At 40.2% G+C, this 20,499-nt stretch overlaps 1 protein-coding gene and 1 non-coding gene across 2 annotated transcripts in view; one reads left to right on the top strand and one right to left on the bottom strand.

Moving 5' to 3' along the window:
- pard3bb (par-3 family cell polarity regulator beta b) overlaps nt 1-20,499 on the bottom strand; it is a 189,416-nt gene that overhangs the window by 119,821 nt on the left and 49,096 nt on the right. Inside the window, exons 6-8 of the mRNA XM_053439841.1 lie at nt 10,674-10,744; nt 3,627-3,710; nt 2,271-2,396 (exon numbers count right to left, since the gene is read on the bottom strand). Of these exons, the coding sequence (XP_053295816.1) occupies nt 2,271-2,396; nt 3,627-3,710; nt 10,674-10,744 (281 nt within the window). The remainder of the gene's footprint in view (nt 1-2,270; nt 2,397-3,626; nt 3,711-10,673; nt 10,745-20,499) is intronic.
- Nucleotides 5,838-5,909, top strand: trnae-uuc (transfer RNA glutamic acid (anticodon UUC)). The gene has a single exon. It is a non-coding gene; the product is annotated as a tRNA-Glu (tRNA).

The following is a 20,499-nucleotide window of genomic DNA, read 5'->3' as shown; positions in this document are numbered from 1 at the left end:
TGATCTATAAAAAAGATAATTTCGCAGACAATTAGTTTATATAAGATTATGCTAAGTAAGTTAGAGGGACCATTGTGTCAGGAGGGACGGGCACAAACCATCATTCACCCCAGATAACCGACAGAGAAAATCCAGTTTGTTTAAATTCTATTGGATTACACCCCTATTGTTTCCCGCCTAGCTTATTATTACATGTAATGATCATAATGTTTCCGTAACTAGAGACTATGTTTAGAAAGTCGATCATGAAGGACAGATTCATTTTAATAGATTAGAAATGAAATAATAATACTTGACTAAGTTTGACATTAATACAAGAAGACGACTCATGGACCTAAATCTGATAAAATGGCATTGTGGGAAAGTTTCTGTCTGAATCATCAGAGGAAACCTACTTTGCACAAAGTATATGTATTATACATATATTCAGTGTTCAATAAGTAATACAAATCCACCATTTATAACTGTACTGAGCAACATGCATGTTAGCATATGAATATACATATTAACATGGATACATAGAAGAGCCAATTTCCAAACAAAGTGGTATAAGATTTACACTTAACAATTATTGAAGTGAATTATGAATAACAGTAATTTTAAACACAAACACATTTCAGTTTCTCAGATGTTGGATCTTTGTTTTTTGCAGTTGAAAATGCAAATTTCAGGGAGAGGGAAAAGTTTGGATGTATTTTCAAACCTTTCTTGATGTTAAAACATCTTTATATGTGAATTATAAACACAATATCAATAATTAATTCAAACATTTTCGGATTGTCCTGTTTTTCTCTTCAGGATATCGTGACAGCAGTAGCACTAAGTAAGATTGATGTGTTTGAGGAGGGGAGTTCATCTCTACTTGATTCTTCTCAGACAGGATCTGCATATTGAAACTGTTTAAACACACTAAGCAGTCTAAGCAAGCACTTGTTTCACACATTGCTGAATGACACTGCAAGTGATTTTAATTGTGTTGAGACCACAATACAGCACAATGCAACTAGATCTGAGAGCGGAGTGTGTTGATGTATGTGCACTGGGACCATTGTGCACCAATGATATCATTATTGTTTCTTGCTGGACGACACGTCCAAGCACATTTGCGTTAAAGAAAATTATTGTCAATACAGCTGCCAAGTGGGACAATGGCAAAAGGATGTGAGTGTGTGTGTGTGTGTGTGTGTGTGTGTCTGTGTGTGTGTGTGTGTGTGTGTGTGTGTGTGTGTGTGTGTGTGTGTGTGTGTGTGTGTGTGTGTGTATTTCTGTTTGTAAAAGCGTGAAGATACACTAGTTATTGAACAATAGGTGCAAACCCCTCCGGTGATAATCCCTTTACCTACAGTAGAACATAAAACACCTCACATATAATCTCATTACCACACTGAATACTGGACAAGGACTGTTGTTTGGGACTATATAGAATTTGTAATGTGTGGTAATCATTATAAAATCCACATCAGCCCATGTAATTTGCTGCAATAATTCCCACAAGTGCGCCCTTTGTCATTATAATCAATCAATCATAATCCATTCTAAAATTCTCTCATCTTCATATACGTTGTTTCAGGTGCTTCAATGCAACAGTGAGCAAACTGCAGTGAGAAACACATGGTTCTCCTACAAATCTTCAACACATCTTTCCTTTGATGAATGACATTTAACGCACAGATGCACAAAGACCAGCGCTAACAGACAAACACTCACTTTGGGAGCTATGCTCTCCAAACATCTGCCAAGTGTGTTTTCTGCCGTTCTCTGTGATGGCAATACAAACTGTGATGTGAGCCCTCTGACAATGGAGCGGTGCAGCAGCAACAACACAGAGACTGAAACCAAAGCAGGGAAGAGGAAGAAGAAAGCCGGCTGCACCTGATGCCAACAGGTGTTTGGCAGAAAATCATCTACTTGTAAAACTGAGGATTTTGTTTTCATTATTGGAACTGACTCTTTTCAATAAATATCATCAAGACGCTTTGGCTTCACTTTTGGGGACCTGTCATGTTGTCCATCTTCATAGAAAGTCTACGCACTATACTCACAGTGCTGTCATTCCCTCAGTCTCTGCTCTATATATTTATTTTTGTAGAAATACAAAATGTGAGACTTCCAGTTCTATGTTTTAATATGAAACATTAGAAATACTGTATAGACAGCCATATTTATTTTTTTCTCTAATATCCCAGGGATGTGGTTTTGCAGCTACTGAACTCATCACAGAGGAGTAGGTTGAACTCCCTGGCAGAGCCCAGACAAGCTGTTGCACTCACTGGCTAAACGTCTTGTCCATGAGGCTGGTGTTGTTGATCTTGACGATGCACTCGTCCTCTTGGAACAAGCCCTGCTTCCTGGAGCGGCTCTCCTCCTCCACTCCACGGATGAACAGACCCAGAGACCTGCAAGAACAAGGAGAGAAAACGAGCTTACAAGCTGGATCAAATGTTGAGCGTGTTCCCATTGCTTCTGCAGCTGCTTATTCATCCCTGAATGCACATGCTTTCTTAATATGACTTCTGACTGTGTGTGTGCCAGAACACTGATTATCCATATGGTTTATTCAGAGAGAGCTATGCCAGGTACAACTCCTAACTGTCAGTCACTGTCCTCACGTAGATTCTTATTGGTGCTCATATGATCCACAGTTACTGATAAAACACAGTGTGCGAGCAGAGTGGCTACAGTTAAATCTAGACAGGTAGGTCTCAGAAATGAACCCACACACACTCACACAGACAAGATAAAAAGGCAAGCAGACATGTTTAAAATGTGATGGACAGTTAGGAGTAAAGACATCTACTGCACATGTACAGAGAGGCAGTAGGGTGGTAGGAGGATAGCCTGAAAAAAAAGTTCAGTATCCTCTGTCCATAACTTCTACCGTTTCCTCGCTACAAAGCAGAAATGATGACAGTGACACACAGAAGAGTCCAGCTCCACAAGGATGAATGTAGGTGAAAAGGTGAAAGAGATTATGGTATATGGTGGAAAGAGATGTAGGAGTGGTTCAGGAAAGAGGGAGGACAGGACACAGGGAAAAAAAATTGGAAAAGAGAGGAAAAAGGGAAGAGAAGAGAGAGAGCAAGACTGGGAGAGAGAGAGAGGAATTTAAGGAGGAGATTGGCGGGGTCAGGTGAGTCATGAGAACAGACATAAAAATTCATCCTGCTTTCCTTTAGGAAATCCCCCATCCATCCACTGGGTAACACACCCAATAAAAGCCCTGCATAGCTGGGCAATTTTCTTTCCCATTGTGTCTATGTGTGTCAGTGTGTGTGAGTGTGCGTGTGCGTATGCGAGCGGGCGGGAGATCGTGCATGAGTGGTTGCCATTTATATGTGCTGCAGTGCAGGAACCAGAATGCCTTTTCTATTGCAAAATAGGATTATGGGAATATAACTCTGGGACATTCTGTATGGTAAACAGACAAGGTTTTCTCAGGTGAAAAGGCAGATTGAGGACTGAGTGTAGTTTAGTATATGTTGTGTTTGTGTAGTATAACCTATGTGACTGAGTATATTCCACATCCTACAAAGCCAAAGAATTAAATGTAACATATTATTTATCATATTGTTGAAATAGTTTAACCTTGTGTGAGGGATTTTGATGTTTCTGTGTACACAACTCACCGTCCACTGAGGGATGAGCAGTAAGGAACCACATGGATACCCAGGGGACTGTCCTCTCCCAGGATCTCCACTATTCTGGTCAGGCTACACAAACACAAACACACACACCAGAAAAATCGAGTCAGTGGAAACACAAACAATGTCAAATCTAATATTAGTATAATCAAATATCATGTCTGTCAATATAATGAATTAGAGTAACCAGTTAAATAAATACAATATTAGACATGTGAATTGATAATAGAAATATATCCAGTATACACCTTTATATAATGTTTAAAATGTCTTATACAGGATTAAGACATTCAAAGAGAGAGAAAAGCCAGTCCATACACGGTTTGGTTTCAACCCTTTGATGCTGGTCTCTCTCCTTATTTCACATTTTCCCTGTTGTATCAATAAAACCCTAAAAGTTCCCTAAAATATCTTGAAAAACAAGTGAACCTTATTTTATTAACCCTTTAGGTATTTCCATGTCCTACAGGAGCCATCCAACCACTGTCAATAATAATGTGTGCTCTTAGAGATACTCTACAGAATGATCAACTATTCAGGGACAAATCTGTGAAATATTGTCCCGGAGAACACAGAATAAAGGCTTGTGATGCAAAAACAGCTGATTAATTCTTCATAGGTCACACATGCACACAATAAAAAACATGACAGAGAGAAAGAGGGGAAAAACGAAAGGTTCAGACAAGAGGGTCTGATCTGAGTGTAGAGCAGAGTGTCTGGTGTCACACAAATACAAACAACTGATACAAAACGTTAATTAAAATGTGTCTCCTGAGTTTAATTTTGAAAACTGCTATCCTTAATTGATGTAGTATTTCCATGGACACACTCATTGTGCTAAAAATATATTTTGTAAAGGATTTAATCCATGTCTGTGAACCCGGCCCTTAGAGAAGGGAATGCAAACACTATTCAAAGTCCACACCACTACAGACTGCACTCTGTGTGTGTGTGTGTGTGAATCAAAACTTTTTTGTGCCATTCATCTCTATGGGTTTCTTCCTCTCTTTGAATCTCTCAAAGTGAGAGTCTGCTTTGCATTCTGTCTGTGTTTTAATGTGTGTCTTTGTTTGTTTGATTAGTTTATCTATCAGAGCACAGCCATTAATCCTCCCCTGACCTTCTCTCTGCTCCCTCTGTGTGTGTGTGTGTGTGTGTGTGTGTGTGTGTTTTCTAAGTGAGTTTGTCTGAACTTAGTTTTGTGCTCTTTAGTTCTACCCTCTCTCTCCCTCTCTCTGCCTCTGTCTGCTGTTTTGTCTCCCCTCCGCTCTCTGCAGACCATCTATCCCTGAACATCCATGAACTGATAGCAGTGAAGATGCTGATAAACTCCGGAGAGCGTGGTTGATGATGGTGGGTGGTAACAGGGGAGAGATGCAAAGTGCAAAAACAACTTCTCCCTCTCTCTTTGTCACTGTCGCTCCTTCCCCACCACGAACACACACATAAAAGCTGATGCCGCCTCATCGGTATTGAGCACATTTGAGTTAATCTACAAGGTAGGAAACAAGGGAGCGCGGCAGAGGGGAAGGCAAGGACAGAGGGAAGAGGAATGGAGGAGGGAGACTGAAAAGGAAGGGGACGATATCGATAGAGAGGGAGGGAAAAATATAGAAAATAATGGAATCATTGGGGACTTAAAAAGATGGCGATAAATGGGTTATGCGTGAGACTAAGCCACCTGCCTGTCCCTTAGCCAGACTGACCACCTGGGACAAATCCTTGTAGGTTGCTGCATCGATGGGCTGGTAGACCATCATCCACTGACTCTGTGACTGGGGTCAACAACCGCTCAGCCAAGTTTCAACCTCAAGTTGAGCTTACGTAAGCTTGAATAAATCTAACCTCAGTACAGGACAACTGTTGCCAAACCTCTAACATTGGGAAATAATGTTTTATTTTTCATTTAGGAGTTGGTTACCAGTTCTGGCACATATGCCCGAACTACTCCCATGTTTTTCACTTCCCATTGTCCAGCATAGAGTAGCTAGCTCGTTTGCACAATCATTGATCTGTGATTAGTAAACCAGACAAAGGTATTAAGAGACAACAAACCTCCAAATAAGTAAATGTGAGAAAAACAGTTGACTCCTCTGGGGCTCTGGATAAAAGCTGCATCATTGGACTTAAAGATCAAAGGATACAGTCACACTCATTTCGGTAATAAATACCCATAATCAAGGCTAATTGTTGACGTCCCATGTGGTCTAGCGGTTAGGATTCCTGGTTTTCACCCAGGTGGCCCGGGTTCGACTCCCGGCATGGGAATAGTATTTTAGGGGATCTCACCTCAAGGAAATGGACTACACAACCACTGGAGGGATGATGTTGTCAAATGTTGGATGCTCTGATTGTACCAATAACTTATATGTGCTTTCCTGTTCACACCCGATTTGGTCGTTTTTACTTTTTCTGTGTGTTCAAATTTAAAGGTCCTAAAACTAAATGAAAACAAGACGGAGGTCATTGTTTTTGACACACTGAACTGCTGGATGTGGGCACCCTATCTCCTTCCTAAAGACCTAGAGAGGGTGATTCATGTATTCTTAACCTCTCGACTTGATTACTGTAATTATTTGTATGTAGGCTTAGACCATTCAATGCTGCAGCTGAGCCAAAATTTGCTCTAAATCCAATATATATTTTCATGTATACTAGCAGTATATCTACTTGAGAACTACTTGAGTTTACTGAAGTCTCTGAAGTAATGATTACACACCTCAGGGGATTAGCACAGTCAATAGGCTTCATTCTCTGGAGATCTTGGTCAAGTCATCAAACATGTGTTGACATTTTTCATTCTACCTCAAGATGGTTGGCTCACCAAATGCCATCTTCAAATTAACACTGCTGGCGTGGCAATAATTTGCAGAGTGTAAGTGTAAAGATAAAAGGGTCCAAAAAAAATGGAAGAAAAGAGGGAAGAAAGCAGAGTGGGGGGGAAAAGGTGTGTAGGCGAGAGAGAACTGGAGGCAAGAAAGTGAAATGAAGGGAGCAGGAAGCTCAGACTTAATTAGACTGGGCTAATGAATGAATAGCATTAATATGAGAGGAAAAATAACATCAACCCCTCCCTCTATGCCTTCCTAAGTCTAAGGCTCTGATCTTGAACACTCCCACTATAACACACACACACACACACACACACACACACACACACGCACACACACAAACACGCACTTGAGATCCATTTGCATATCCCTTTTTTGTGTGAGATGTTTGACAGGCTGCATCAATGCAAAAAATTAAGTGTGTGGGGGGGGGGGGGGGGGGGGGGTAGAGAGAGAGGCAAAATGGGTGAGACTTGAGAAACAAGTGGGGGAGTGTGATGTGAGAGAACAAGAGGCAGAGAGAGAGAGAGAGAGAGAGAGAGAGAGAGAGAGAGAAAAGGCCAAACACACAGAGAGGGAGAGGGGGAGATGAAGAGAGCAGGTGTTCTCTTTATCCACCTGCCACTTCACTGATCCTCACTATGAAGGACAGAAACAGAGGAGAAATAACAAAAGAGCAGGATATGCATTACCTTTCCTCTCAGTACATCTCACCCTCTCATCCCTCTTTTTATTTATCAGCTCCCCTTTCTCTCTTTTTATTTCTCTCTAAGCTCGTCTTCAAAGGGGAGAGCACCAGTGATGTGGGTAGAAACGGGAAACCAAACCAGTACAGGTGCACAGTACTGCTGAAGAGTAATACGTGCAAACACAGAAATAGAGACATTCAAATGTGAAATTTAAATATACTATATAAAGTAGTTGTTTGATAAATAAATGAGCACACAGCTTAATAACATTGGTCTCGCTCACTTCATTACAACTCATTAATTTAGAAAGTTGTAGCAAGTAAAAACCTTCAAGTATTGACTAATGAATATGGTTAGGGTATAAAAAGAAAATAATTAAAAAATATAGTGCCTATATATAGTCAAATTATTTTACACCATGATCATCTTGTTTTATTAAAACTTTGGTAGATTTGTAGAAGGGGTTTATTGTAAGCCAGAAAGATGTGCTATGCTAGTTTACCTCACAGCTAACACATACAGTAGACACACAGTGGGCTCTTAGGAACCACTAGCACCAGTTTCTCTCTTGCCCACTATCTGAAAATACGACAGAGATGAAGCTGAACGAAGAGGAAACATATCATGTGCACAGTTTTGAGGGTGGGAGGCTCTTTCTCAGTTGTGTAAAATACAATCTCTCCATCTACAGCTAATGTTAGCAAATTAAGCCACAGCTGATGTAACTACAACTGGAGTAGAAGCTCGGTTGTGTGGCTCAACTGTGATTTCTGTGTCCCTTGTTTACTGGTGAAAGTGAACTCCCCTATGGTTAATTAAAAGTCCTGACAAACACATAAGTGGTTCTGACCCTGGAAAATGTTTGCGGGTTTTTTAACCTTCAGAATGTTTTGCGTTGGTGAAACATCCAGGAGAAAAAGAAAGATACCAAAAGGGGGGAAGATTAATTTAGAGACGTTTGTCTGATTCACACAAATAACACAACTAAACTCCGTTAACTACAGAAAACCCCTGTTCACTTTCAGTTTGTCTGTGTGCATCCAGTGAAACCTATTTACCTTTTCACCTCCGAGCTTCTAAAACACCTCCGATGCACGGCCTCATTTCACAAGGAAATATAATACACTGGCAATGCTATTTCATTTATCCAATTTACAGTAAATCGCTTTCCCTGTATAAAAAGGACATTTTGATGCAAAGGTAATGAGTTTTTGTGGTGAGCGTGCTGTGTGGTTAAAATTATGATGAGCCATTACTGTATTTATAGGTGTACCTTGACACTGAAAGACGCACACACAGCAGCGAAACCTTGTCACACACACACAAACACAAACACAAACACACACAGACATTTACTTAATGTATGCTTTACTGTTACAATATTTATAGCTGCATTCCACAGCTCATTTTGGACTTTTTTTTTTGCAATTTCAAGGATCGTTTCGCAGGCGACCACAAAAACCATTACATCACTTCTACATTACTCACAGCTGACATGGTTTGTGTGTGTCTGAGTGCGTAAACATGAGAGGACGTGTATTAAAAAAAAGTTATTGTGGAAAACGACAGTTTGTCTAAAATAATGACCTTTACACTCACCGCATTAAAGTGTCACTTATCGTAAAGTGACGATAAAACTTAAACTGTCAGACACTGTTCTGTGATTCACTTCCGTCCACATGTTCTACTTTAATTATTTTAAAAACAATTGGCTTCTCATCATTATGTCAGGTCACAAGGTCGTTTATCACAGTAGAGCCCAAGTTGTGCTTCTGCGTCGAAGCAGCGCTGTAAGTAAGTGCCGATGCAATTACACCAACGAACACTAGGGGTTTTAGAGTTTCTATGCTGTGTTGAGTGTCTTCCGGTGTCTGGTGCCCTTTTTTACAAATTATCTGGCGTCTCTGTTTACTTCAGAACAATGGCGATATATGAAAAGTATCATCCATTATGTGGTGATAAGTCTAAATGCTGCGGTAGTGGCCAAAATCAAATCAGCATATGGACAATGAGAAGTTTGAACTGTAGCGGGTCAGAGGACGTCCGCTGATTAGCCGGTCCTTCACATATGGCCCAGGAAGCAATTAGGTTCATACAGCTGAGAGAATGTGGCCGTATGCCGAACAGACCACCTGTGATCACATCTCACTACTTAAGCTCGGATCACTCAGGATGGATGTTAATACCACGTCTGAACAGGGTCAGGATTTCAATGTAGAAATTAGAAAAGTTCAGTTACCATCCAGACCTCATGGAGCCTGCACCTCTTTGCTTTATACAATGAACATGAGTGTGTATGAGGATCCTGTGTGAGTGAATGACCTAGTCTCAGACTGGGCTTTGTGGTTGCTATGGAGAGAGAGAGAGAGAGAGGCTAAAACAGGTCAACATTATTCTTTTCACAAAGCTGTAACTCTCCTCTTATAACAGGTTAACTACATATTATTTTCTCTTTGTATTTATGAATTAACAGTAAATTAATTACCTGACCGCGCTGACCTGTTATTTGTAAAACACTCTCCATTAGCAGAGGTGAGTGTTGTCAGACAGAGCTGCACATTGGTCAATGATGTGACAGCCACTTTCTCTAAATCACTGCTGGCCCACTTACAGGCTTGCTTTTGTATTGGTCATGTCGACACTGGTCATGGTTTGGATGTGGATACTGAACAGAAATGTGTAGAGGGGATCTTAGAGCTAAGAAGCCATGATTACATGGAAACAGGAATATTAATGGATTTTTGCAGCACAAGCAACCATCTTAAACTAAGAAAGTCCTTGTGCAGATTACTCATTAATTTATCTCCATGTTTCTTACATATATGGAAACTGTCTGTCCCTGCTCTGTGATAGAAGCCCCACATTCCTCTGACACGCACACACGGCTAAAATAATCAAACACACAATCCCAACCATGCACGATCCAAGGCTCACGGGAGAAACTGAGCGTTCCGCATCCCCAACACTTAATTAAGCAGCAGTCATTAGTTTATAATAGTGTGTTACAACTTGTGTCTCCCTATAAAAACACAGCAGATGAAAGTGTGTTTGTAGCTGTTTATCCTTCAGACTGTGTGCGTGTGTGTGTGTGTGTGTGTGTGTGTGTGTGTGTGTGTGTGTGTGTGTGTGTGTGTGTGTGTGTGTGTGTGTGTGTGTGTGTGTGTGTGTGTGTGTTTGTGACCCTGAACCCGTTTTGAAAGTATTTTGTAGCAGGCTAATGATGGAGCTTCTTACCACTAACTATATCTGTAAGGGCCTTGATCTGCATTGGAATAGAGCTTTAATGAAGGGAAAGTAGGGCAGAAACCCACAAATAAACATCAATAAACATGAATGTACACAAACATGCATATGAAAAATTGTGCAACACACAGAGTCCGAAGGACAAGGACAGATGGTCGCTTTTTGAGATTATTTAATCAAACCCATTTGTGAAGTTATTCAGCACGATGAGCAGAAACGAAACTCCACATCACAGAGGAGTTGAGAACAAGAGCAACACACAGACTGACCTGCTACCGAAGGCGTGTTTGCCTTGGGCTCGCTCCATCCCTACAGGCCCCTCCGCGGCGGGAGCAGCTGCCTGCGGAGAGAACACACAGAACACCTTTCAGCCTGGTCCTTAATTGGCATTTGGAAAAGGGACAATACAATGACAGAACAAACAGCTCCAAGTTCAACCTGTCATGATGTTAAATATTAAAAAAGGAAGGATTAATGGTTAAAACATTGGAAATATCATTGATATGGGACGTGAGCAGATGGATTCACTAATTGACGGAATAAACAAACCAAAAAGTTATGCAATTACTGACTAATACCTCTTTTACACCAACATGTGCAGGTATGTGCAAGTTTCTTTTAGACACTAATAAACCAGATGTAAAAAGATATCGACTCCTTTTCCATTGCCAGAATGACAAGTTTGCCTTTTTTGCATTTCACACGATAAGAAGAAACATTTGTATTTATTTATCCAACAACGCTCTCAAATTCAATGTATGTCACAACAATGCTGCAGAAAGGTTGCTGCGCTGACCTCTGGAGTAAATGAAGAAATTAGCGCAATTACCCAGGTTTCACATTTCCATCACTGCCAACAGAAGCCAGAGCCGTTATAAAATCGGTGTCTACTACAGATGGATGTGACCCAGGAGTAAATGAAAGGTGTTAGTGGGTTTTTGCACCAATGGAAACAGGGATCGAGTGGAGAAAGTAAGGGACTAACCCTGTTTTGACTTTGGGTTTTAATGGACTTCAGCCCACAAGAAATCCTGAGCTCAACCAATTAGTCGCTGCGATTTGAAAGACACGGGAATGCAAGCATAAAGGAAGTGATGAATGAAGGAGCTCCTAAATTGATGGATGGATGATGTACAAATAGCAATTATTATTCGAAGGCAAGAAGACAGTGTTGTCAAGCAGTAATCAATAACACTGTCAATGGATACGGCAACGCAGAGACAGGGAGAGCGGGTGTGAGAAAGAGGGGTGTAAGTGTGAGTCAGGGGAGCTGTAATAATTACTTTATACAACGACATGGGGCTCAACACAAAGAGGTGAGCTCCACAGGGACGAGGTTTCATCACACGTCACCGTCCAACTGTGACAGAGAGATGAATAATCTAATATTTAATAAATGACAGTGTCACACATTCTTATGTATGTGACATCATACGGATACTCGAGCCCGGCTGATTTATCGGCTTGCAGATAGAAATCGTCTGATATGAGCCTTTTGCAGACAAATCGGTTTCAGCTTTTCTGTTTCGTGCTACATGGTGGTGAATATAACAGTAGTTTATTTTACAGAAGATTCAAGTTAACAGTTTATGTTAATTAAATGTCATGTTTATTATCCTCAAGCAATGTTTTATTGATGTTTTCTTTTTATTTATAGTTAGTTATTCATAATAAAGTTTAAGGTAAAATATTAAGTTTGTTGAAAGGCTTAGGAATCATTAACATTATATATATATATGAAAAGGCTTCTGTATTGAAAATGTTCCACCCACTAATGTTTGGACATTATGCAATGTTTTTTTGTTTTTTTCATTTATTTTTACAACATGTTGTATAAGTATTGATTTATTTTGTCAATAGAGACCCCAAGTCACTTCACCTCTGGGCCAGCTGCTGTTTTACCAGCTTCTGTGACTAAAAGCTAAATCTTACAGAGATTGCTCAAATATAAATCCAAACCAGTTGTTACTAAGATGTGAATTACTCCTGTGTTATATACATTATATATATCACATTATATATGCACCAACATTCTCCTCTAATATCATATTTCAAATGAGGCTGTAATTGCATTTCTATAGCTTTTGGCCACCTCTATTCTTCTACTGTTACCGTGTCAGGATTAACCAGAGCTTCTCAACTTTCCCATTCTCTCATTCTGGTGACATATGATCAAAGGCTTGTGGAAAAAATTCTGATTATTGGATCAACAAATATGATGTAGCTTCTTTATCACATCTTTATGTACATATGTGGCGTAGACAGCAGAACAGTGTCGAGTGTTGATTTTTAGTAATAAAATCAAATGTCAAACGTGATTCAGAATGAGGTTTTCTTATATGTGGAGCAAAATCCATTAGTTATGGTTTTACTCTCGATCTCAATCATTATTTCTGACCCTGTAATGAGCCCAGGTGTGATTGTTATATATAGTGTTATTATTAAAGATGAAGGCATTAAGTACATGAAGAAAACAATCTACAGTTACAATAAGTGCAAAAACACATCCTTAAGTTAAGGTTAAGTTCATTATTGTTATTCACACCAAAGCAGCATGCATTAGTATTGCAAGAATATGACTATATACATGCATGTATTTTTGTCTAAAGTACAGTTTAAAAAGAACGTGTGCCACATTTAAAAATCATAAGGATTCCAATTAAAGAGGCAACATATTAAATATATTTTTACTGAAATCAGATATTTACCTTGACTTGAAAAAGATCTTGATCTTATTTTCATTCTACATTAAAGCCATTTTAAATTGTATGGAAAACACTTAAAAGGCTTTAAGAATTGAGTTATAAATTAGCTTTGTGGCGAACAATAAACAGGAATGTTTGTCTAAACAATCACAGTCGCCATTCAGTATGAATCTGTATATCTGTCTGCATGTTCATGTGCATGTGGATGGGCAGCGGCTGATGAGTGCACGTGTTTGTGTGAGCATATGCAGACAAACAGGTCAATAAGGCTCAATGTTAGCGGTAGCCATTAATGCACTCTTAACATGGCCTTTAGCCTTTGACCTCTCACCCTGCTGCCACATGACCTGCACCACCTGTCAGGGGGAGAAAGGGATGAAGAGAGCGGGAGAGGAGAAAAACGAGGATGAATAATGAGGAGAGAAAACATGAGAAAGATGTAAGACTGAAGAAAAGACAGGATGAAAAGACATCAGAGCCAACAGCTGAAGTGGAAAGGTGGGAGAAGGTGAGACGAGACGCAGCAGTGACTGACTGCTGATGCAATAAACATATGTTTGGGGTTGGGCAGCCTGGAATTCAATTAGTCTGGTGTGGCTGCACATGCTGCCATGTGAGCTTAATCACTGACAGGATGACAGGTAATATTAATTATCCTAACCTCTTTGTCATAACAATAGCCACTCACACATTAATTGGAAAGTCTTTGGTGCTTAATTGTATGTCTCATTTAATAACTGCATGTACAAGTAGTGTCTCTCTCTTTCTCTCTCTCTCTCTCTCTTTGGATGAGTGGCATATTAATTACCGAGGCCAGCAACGAACATCACTTATCAAAGTGTAATTTGGAACAAGTAAATGAGTCTGAACGAATAAATGTGTCTCATTATTCATATTACCTCTACAATGTCTTAGGCCCTGTTCATACATGGCATCAACATGCATCCTGGGTGATCCAGTCACACGTGGACATGCTCTGAGTACAGGTGTGAACCAACGCACCCGAGACACGTTCAGGGCACATTTGATATCTCATCACTCAGGCGTTCAGAAGTGATCTGGGACATATGGACATCTGCGTGGGAGGAAGTACTCACTCATCTGGGTTTTTTACGCAACCTTAGATGGCTTTATGGACATTTTGCACATTTCCTTGAGACATAGTGCTCACTGATATATTTCCAGTGTGGGCGATTTTGTTTTCCTGAAATGGGCGAAGGAATAAACAAATGTGTTGTTATTTTCTTGAAGACATTTGTACAGAACGAGCACTGATGGCCCAAGCTGCATGAAAGAAAACTAAGGCTTGAGCCCTCCTGCAGTTTGATGCGTTTCTTCCCCCATTTTCTCTCCCAATTTCACACTTGCACAGTCCTGTCAATAAGGCAAAATGCCCAAAAATATCTTTAAAAAAAATAAAGTGCAGCGCTGCCTCTTTCTGGTTAAGCAAAGCATGCATTTGGTCTTAATGGTGTGAAATGATGTACATGTAGAGCGGGGATACGATCTCTGGTGGTCACTTGAGACACATGTAGAGGATCATTCAAATGTCGGATGTGAAAAAGCTTAGGAATGAAAATATTTTGTATATTCATATTGTATAATCCAGTAGGAGTTAGAAAGGAAAGAGTTCTACTGGTCACCTGCACACTCAACTCCCTGCACTGTGAAAATTACAACTGAAAATAAGGATTAATGAAGACACAATGCTTTATTTTAGAAGAAAAATGGGAATACTTATGTGAAGATTCATTAGAAATACATTAGGGACAACGGCAGGGAAAACATTAATAAATTAGTGTGCCGACCTTGGACAGCTCAATCAATACTTGTGAGCATTAGTGGCCATCCAAAAACTGGAGAATAGAGAAGTACACATTTCCATTTTAACTCAATGATGGATAATCCTACCTTGAACAACTACGCTTGAAATAAATGGGCTGCAAGCGTTTAGTCTTTTTAGTCCAATCTAATAATTGCTAAAAGCGGATAAAAACAGTGATCTATTAGTGATATTACTAATTAGTGAATAACCAATCAGGCTGAGTGTTCCCTGAAAACACTCAGAGTGAGGAAGATAAATTAATAGTAATGAATGCTGGACAGTTTGTGCAATATTTGTGTGAGTGTGTATGTTTGTGTGTCTGTGTGTCAGCAATAAAAATAAGGCCCTCTATCTTGACGGATCTCTTTGTGGATGTGGATGATGAATCAAAGTAGTATACGTGTTTTGATTAATACCATGTCAAAGGCTAATAGGGCGGTATAGGTAAGCAAACAAAAAATTTCAAAATGCAGCATTACGCAATGTTTTTCATTTAACTAAATCCCTTTTACTACAAAAGGGACTGACCACACCCGTCTTCCTCTCATTCAGGAACTGTGATCAAAGTCGTGGAATCGGTTTGTAACTGTTTAGATCTAACCCTAGCCCCCTCGAGGATCTGTAGTGTGACCTCCTATAAACAGTGATGTCCTGCACTGTATTGTTTAGTGCATGTCAGATATTTGGCAGAATCCATGATTATGACTCAGAGCGGGGGGGGAGAAGCACAAAGGGAAATAGGAAAGGTACAAACACAAAAGAGAGGCACATTCACACAAAACCAGGGTACAACTCTAACCCTGCTATCACAGCTGCACATGAGGCCTATTGAGCTCTCTCTACTTTACAGACGTAACAAACTTATTTCTATTTAAAAATTAACATTAAACAGTTTATTTGGAGGATTGTTTCGCACCTACTGCAGATACATTCATTTCTATAAAATTGGCACAGACAAACATGGAGGGAGGGAACCTGCACAAAGGCAATGAAACACACATGCAGATGAATGCACACACTTACACACACACCCTGAGTAGCATGATGCTGCACTGCTGGACTGCCTTATTAGCCCCAATAGGATTCTAGGCGTGAACAAATACTCCCAGCTTGATTAACAGATTGTACCTAACCTGCAAGGTTGTGTGTGTGTGTCTGCGTTTGTGCGTGTGTGTGCGTGTGTGCATGCGTGTTAAGCAAGAGTGGAAGTGAGAAAGGAAAGCATAGGGAGAGTGATTTTGTGCCTCACTGTACTCATTTGAGCCTGGCATTTAGAAAGGAAGAGCTGCACCAGTAAATCTTGCTGGATTGAAATTAAATAAAGAAAGGGGGCAGAGAGTAGGAGAAAGGACAGAGAGAGAAGAAAGACGGAGAACTACTGCAAGAGGAGTACTTTCTTCCCCTCATCGCTCTCTGCAAAAGGCCAAGTGACAATTTGAACAATTACCTAACGCCATTACCTCTATCTGAACCTGGTTGGTTGAGAGGAGACAGACCTATGAGCAAGTGACTGAGTGTGTGTGTGTGTGTGTGTGTGTGTGTGTGTGTGTGTGTGTGTGTGTGTGTGTGTGTGTGTGTGTGTGTGTGTGTGTGTGTGTGTGTGTGTGTGTGTGTGTGTGTGTGCGTGCGTGCGTGCGTGCGTGCGTTGATGACTGCGTGAGAGAGTATGTGAGTGACAGAGCGAGGGAAAGTGAGGAAGAGAAGACAAATGATATATTAGGACGAAGAGAGGGGAAAGTGAAGAAGACTTCCTTTATATACTTTGATAACAGTCAGTTATGGCAGGAGAGCAAGTCTGGAAAACAAAGGCTTGGACAGAGGAAGGATGTGAAGCACTGAGGACAGAAATATATTAGATAAATATTAGATCAGCAATATATATATATATATTTGTATCCTGCTTTTATTTTTTGGTTTGACCTATTCTGGGCAAGTCGGTCAATTGCAAAGCACTATGAACCGAATGAAAGGTGTTATACAAATACAGTTTGATTGATGATAGATCTTTCCAAAAATATGTGGATGAATCATCAACAACTACATTACAACTCATGTTAAAACCCGAACTTACAGAGTTTTTGAAGACCTACACATCTAATGTTCTTCTGGATGAACGGGTGCACATACAACTTTAAATAACTGGTGGTGTGACAAAGCTAATATGCTTCATTTATTTGGGGCAAAGTAAACGAATGAGTTATAACGTGTGAGTTTCAGTCTGTTGACATCCATTTAAAATAATATAGTGTATTTTATTAAGCAGCAGAAACCACATGAAGTCAATTCTAATTCAAGGCAAAACTATTCTGATCAAAGCTCTCCCACTTTATATATGAACTGGGTCAGAACAGAAACCTGAGGAGCGGGCTTGAACTGTAAAGAAAACACAAGCACAGCTGGGGTAGTTGAAATTACATATATGCATGCTAACGTGTGGGCACACCCACACATAAACACCCAGACGCACAAAGTCCGCACAGGCCTACTGTGTAACTGACACCCAGCAATATTTCATATTGACAGCCACATAGTGTGCAATAAAAACAGAGCTAAGATGTAAGGAGTGGAGACTGAGCTCACAACATCATGATCTACATTCCTGAGCTTCCACTTACATTAGACCAAAAAGAGGATTAGTGGATTAGTGTTCGCAGTTTGTATTTATTAGTCCAACCAGGTTTCATTGCTGCTAAACCAAGGGCTTTGGAAAGTTAGTACTTAAAGGAGCAGGCTCCAGTGATATAGGAAAGGAAAATGTAACTTTTATTTAAGTTTCAAGCAACATTCAAGTTGAAGGTGGTCAAAAAAATGAAAATACATTCTAGCCTATTGGGGAAATTGTCATTATTTGCCTTTGATCAGTTCAATGTTTGTATAGGCACAAATAGTGTGACTGCCAGACAGAGACACTGACCCTAATGTTTTCTGGTCAAACTGTTATGGCATGATATATACGGTTGTCAGGATTAATGTCCTGTTTTCTTTGCACATGCCCATGTGACCTCTGAACTGACCGCCACACATCACACAACCACCGACAGTAAAAGTATCAACACAAGCAGCCTTCTCTCCAGCAATTAACTTGACCTTAACAACAATGGCAATGTTGGAATATAAGTAGCATGAGCCACGGAAGAAATTAAAGCTATATTCCAATTCCTGTTCACCTGACAAGAGCTGCAGATGGACACGGCCAGAAACTGTTAATGCTCCCTGGTTTTTTTAACGTGTACAATCAGCTGTTCAGTCACACCTTATATCTATACTGTCAGATATTTATATACCTTATATAAATATCTGACATGTTGATTTCAACGATTGCCACCACCATTAAAAATTGGAAAAACAGTTTGCCTCCACAGTGAATCCTGGGAAAGGGTTGGCCAGAGAAGGATCAAACCATAGGAGCCTTTGTTGCTTGAGCATAAAAGGACAAATGTGTTGGCTGCATTTGAAGGAGCCTTCAAAATGGGTCGGCTCTAGTCGCGCTGCTGTTACGCAAGCGGACGTCAATGGAGCCTCAGAGGGATGCAGCCCCTGAATTGGGACACAGCACATGTTGTCATAACATGAGGTGTGGGCCGGACTTTAAACGTCCCCTGTGGTCATTAACATGTTAGGTTACCCTCAGCAACATTGAGCAGGTAGAGTGGCCACCTCTGAGAACCAATCACATTCCCCAAAAGAACTGAACCTTGCAAACAGGCCGGTCCATGAGGAATACAGCAGGGGTATAAAAAAAAAAGATGTTTGTCCGGTGAGGAATCTCAAGGGTACAGCGCTCACTACTCAAGAGTCCAATCAGGCGTGGCGTTCATTTAACCGGTGAACTTGAGGGAGTTGCTGAGTCCAGCCGTCTATAGGGAATATTAAACTGCAACTCTACCATAACAAGTCATAAAGAACACACTGCAATGACTATGTCACCATATTTATAACCAGATTCGTGTATATTATTGCATGTCCCTGTGTTTGACTCGTTAGTGTTATTAAATGATTGAAAACAAGAACACTTGTATAAAGTACATAAGGCACAAGAAGCCTCACCTAAATTTGAGAGATAGCGCAGCTCCTTCTAAGTATGTGAATACTTGAGGTTGGCTGAGGGAGGTCCATCTATAGTTGTGACATCACACAATTACAGTCCCAATGTCTGGTTTTAAAGCACAGTTATTAAATATGGTCTGGAAGCATTTCTCCAAAGCAATTTTGAAAATTTAACAGTGTCTGTATTCCCACCTAGACCTTCTGTAAAGTCACTTGGATTAACACAACAAATAAGGGCAATTTAAATGCACTGCATGCGTTTTACCTTTGGGGAGTTTGTGTATTTAACACAGAGCACAGGAAGCAAACTGAAAAGTTGGACAGAGGGATGTTCCAGCAATGGAAAGAAACATGGATAATGTGGATTTAGGTGATTAGTTCCACAGATATCTTATTTCCGCAAGGAGGAAATAAGAGATGGAGCAAAAAACATGTATTAGCTTCAGAGGAGAGCGAGCAGACAGCATGAAGCAGCGGGTTAAACATGAGGCTGGGTCAAAAGGTCACAGTGGCAAAGTGAGGGGTTTTCCTGCATATGGAATTATGAGACAGCCGCAATTCAGAAGTGCAAACCGCTCAGAGTGATCACGTTTGTTCAGGCCAAAGGAATTACACCATAACATCAACACTGATCACAACATAATGATCAATACAATAGCTGACTTAAAGAATAAAATAGAATAAAGAAGTATACAGTTGTCATAGAAAGGTGGGTTTTGTAAAAAAAAAAAAAAGGTGAATAGTAGCTAATGCTGTATCAGTTAAATATTAGGTATGGACCCACATTATTAATTCGGAAACCAGCTGGACAGATTTGTTGAAAGTATAGAATAATAAAATTATGAAAATGTTTGGCCAGCAGTCATAAGGGAGGAGGAGAGGGAGAGGAGGGAGGGGGAGGGGGAGGGGGAAGCAGAGGGCGAAAAGGAGAAAGGAACAAGTGTTTGCCCTCTGCCCTTTCGGGAAAGACAGAGAAAGGATGAAAGGGGTGAAATAAATCTATAGAGTCATCCGTCTTTGTTAGAGGAGGCTGATGTGACAAAGTGTGACTGACTCGGAAAGAAGATAAGATACATGACAACAACTCATCCCCCCCCCACACTTAAACACATGCAGCCATACAAACACAAACACACATTACTGATCAAGTAAGTTACTCCTCCTCTCCACAAGAAGTTAGGTATTTATTGGAGTTTGTCTATTTGTTGGCAAGATTACCGGAAAAACTACTGAACAGATTTTAAGGGGTATGGCCCAAAGAAGAACCCATTCACTTTTGGAGCAGATCCGATTAATATGGCAGATACAGGATCAATACAATGACTCAGCAAATCTCAATGAATCTTTCTCTGCACGGACCGCTCTCTACGCAAAGAAGAATCTGACATTTTTTGTGTGTAGACTTTTGTATGTATGGTTTCACAATGATTATAAAAAACAAGAACGTTTATTACTCCTTGTGGTCACATGTTATCTTGCTAGCTGCAAAGACATAGACAAGAAGATAGTGAAACAATA

Source organism: Pleuronectes platessa, chromosome 14, assembly GCF_947347685.1.
Source record: "Pleuronectes platessa chromosome 14, fPlePla1.1, whole genome shotgun sequence".
In the NCBI taxonomy this organism is placed as follows: domain Eukaryota; kingdom Metazoa; phylum Chordata; class Actinopteri; order Pleuronectiformes; family Pleuronectidae; genus Pleuronectes; species Pleuronectes platessa.
Note: the sequence above shows the minus strand (reverse complement) of the source record. Positions and strands in the feature narration are given on the sequence as shown.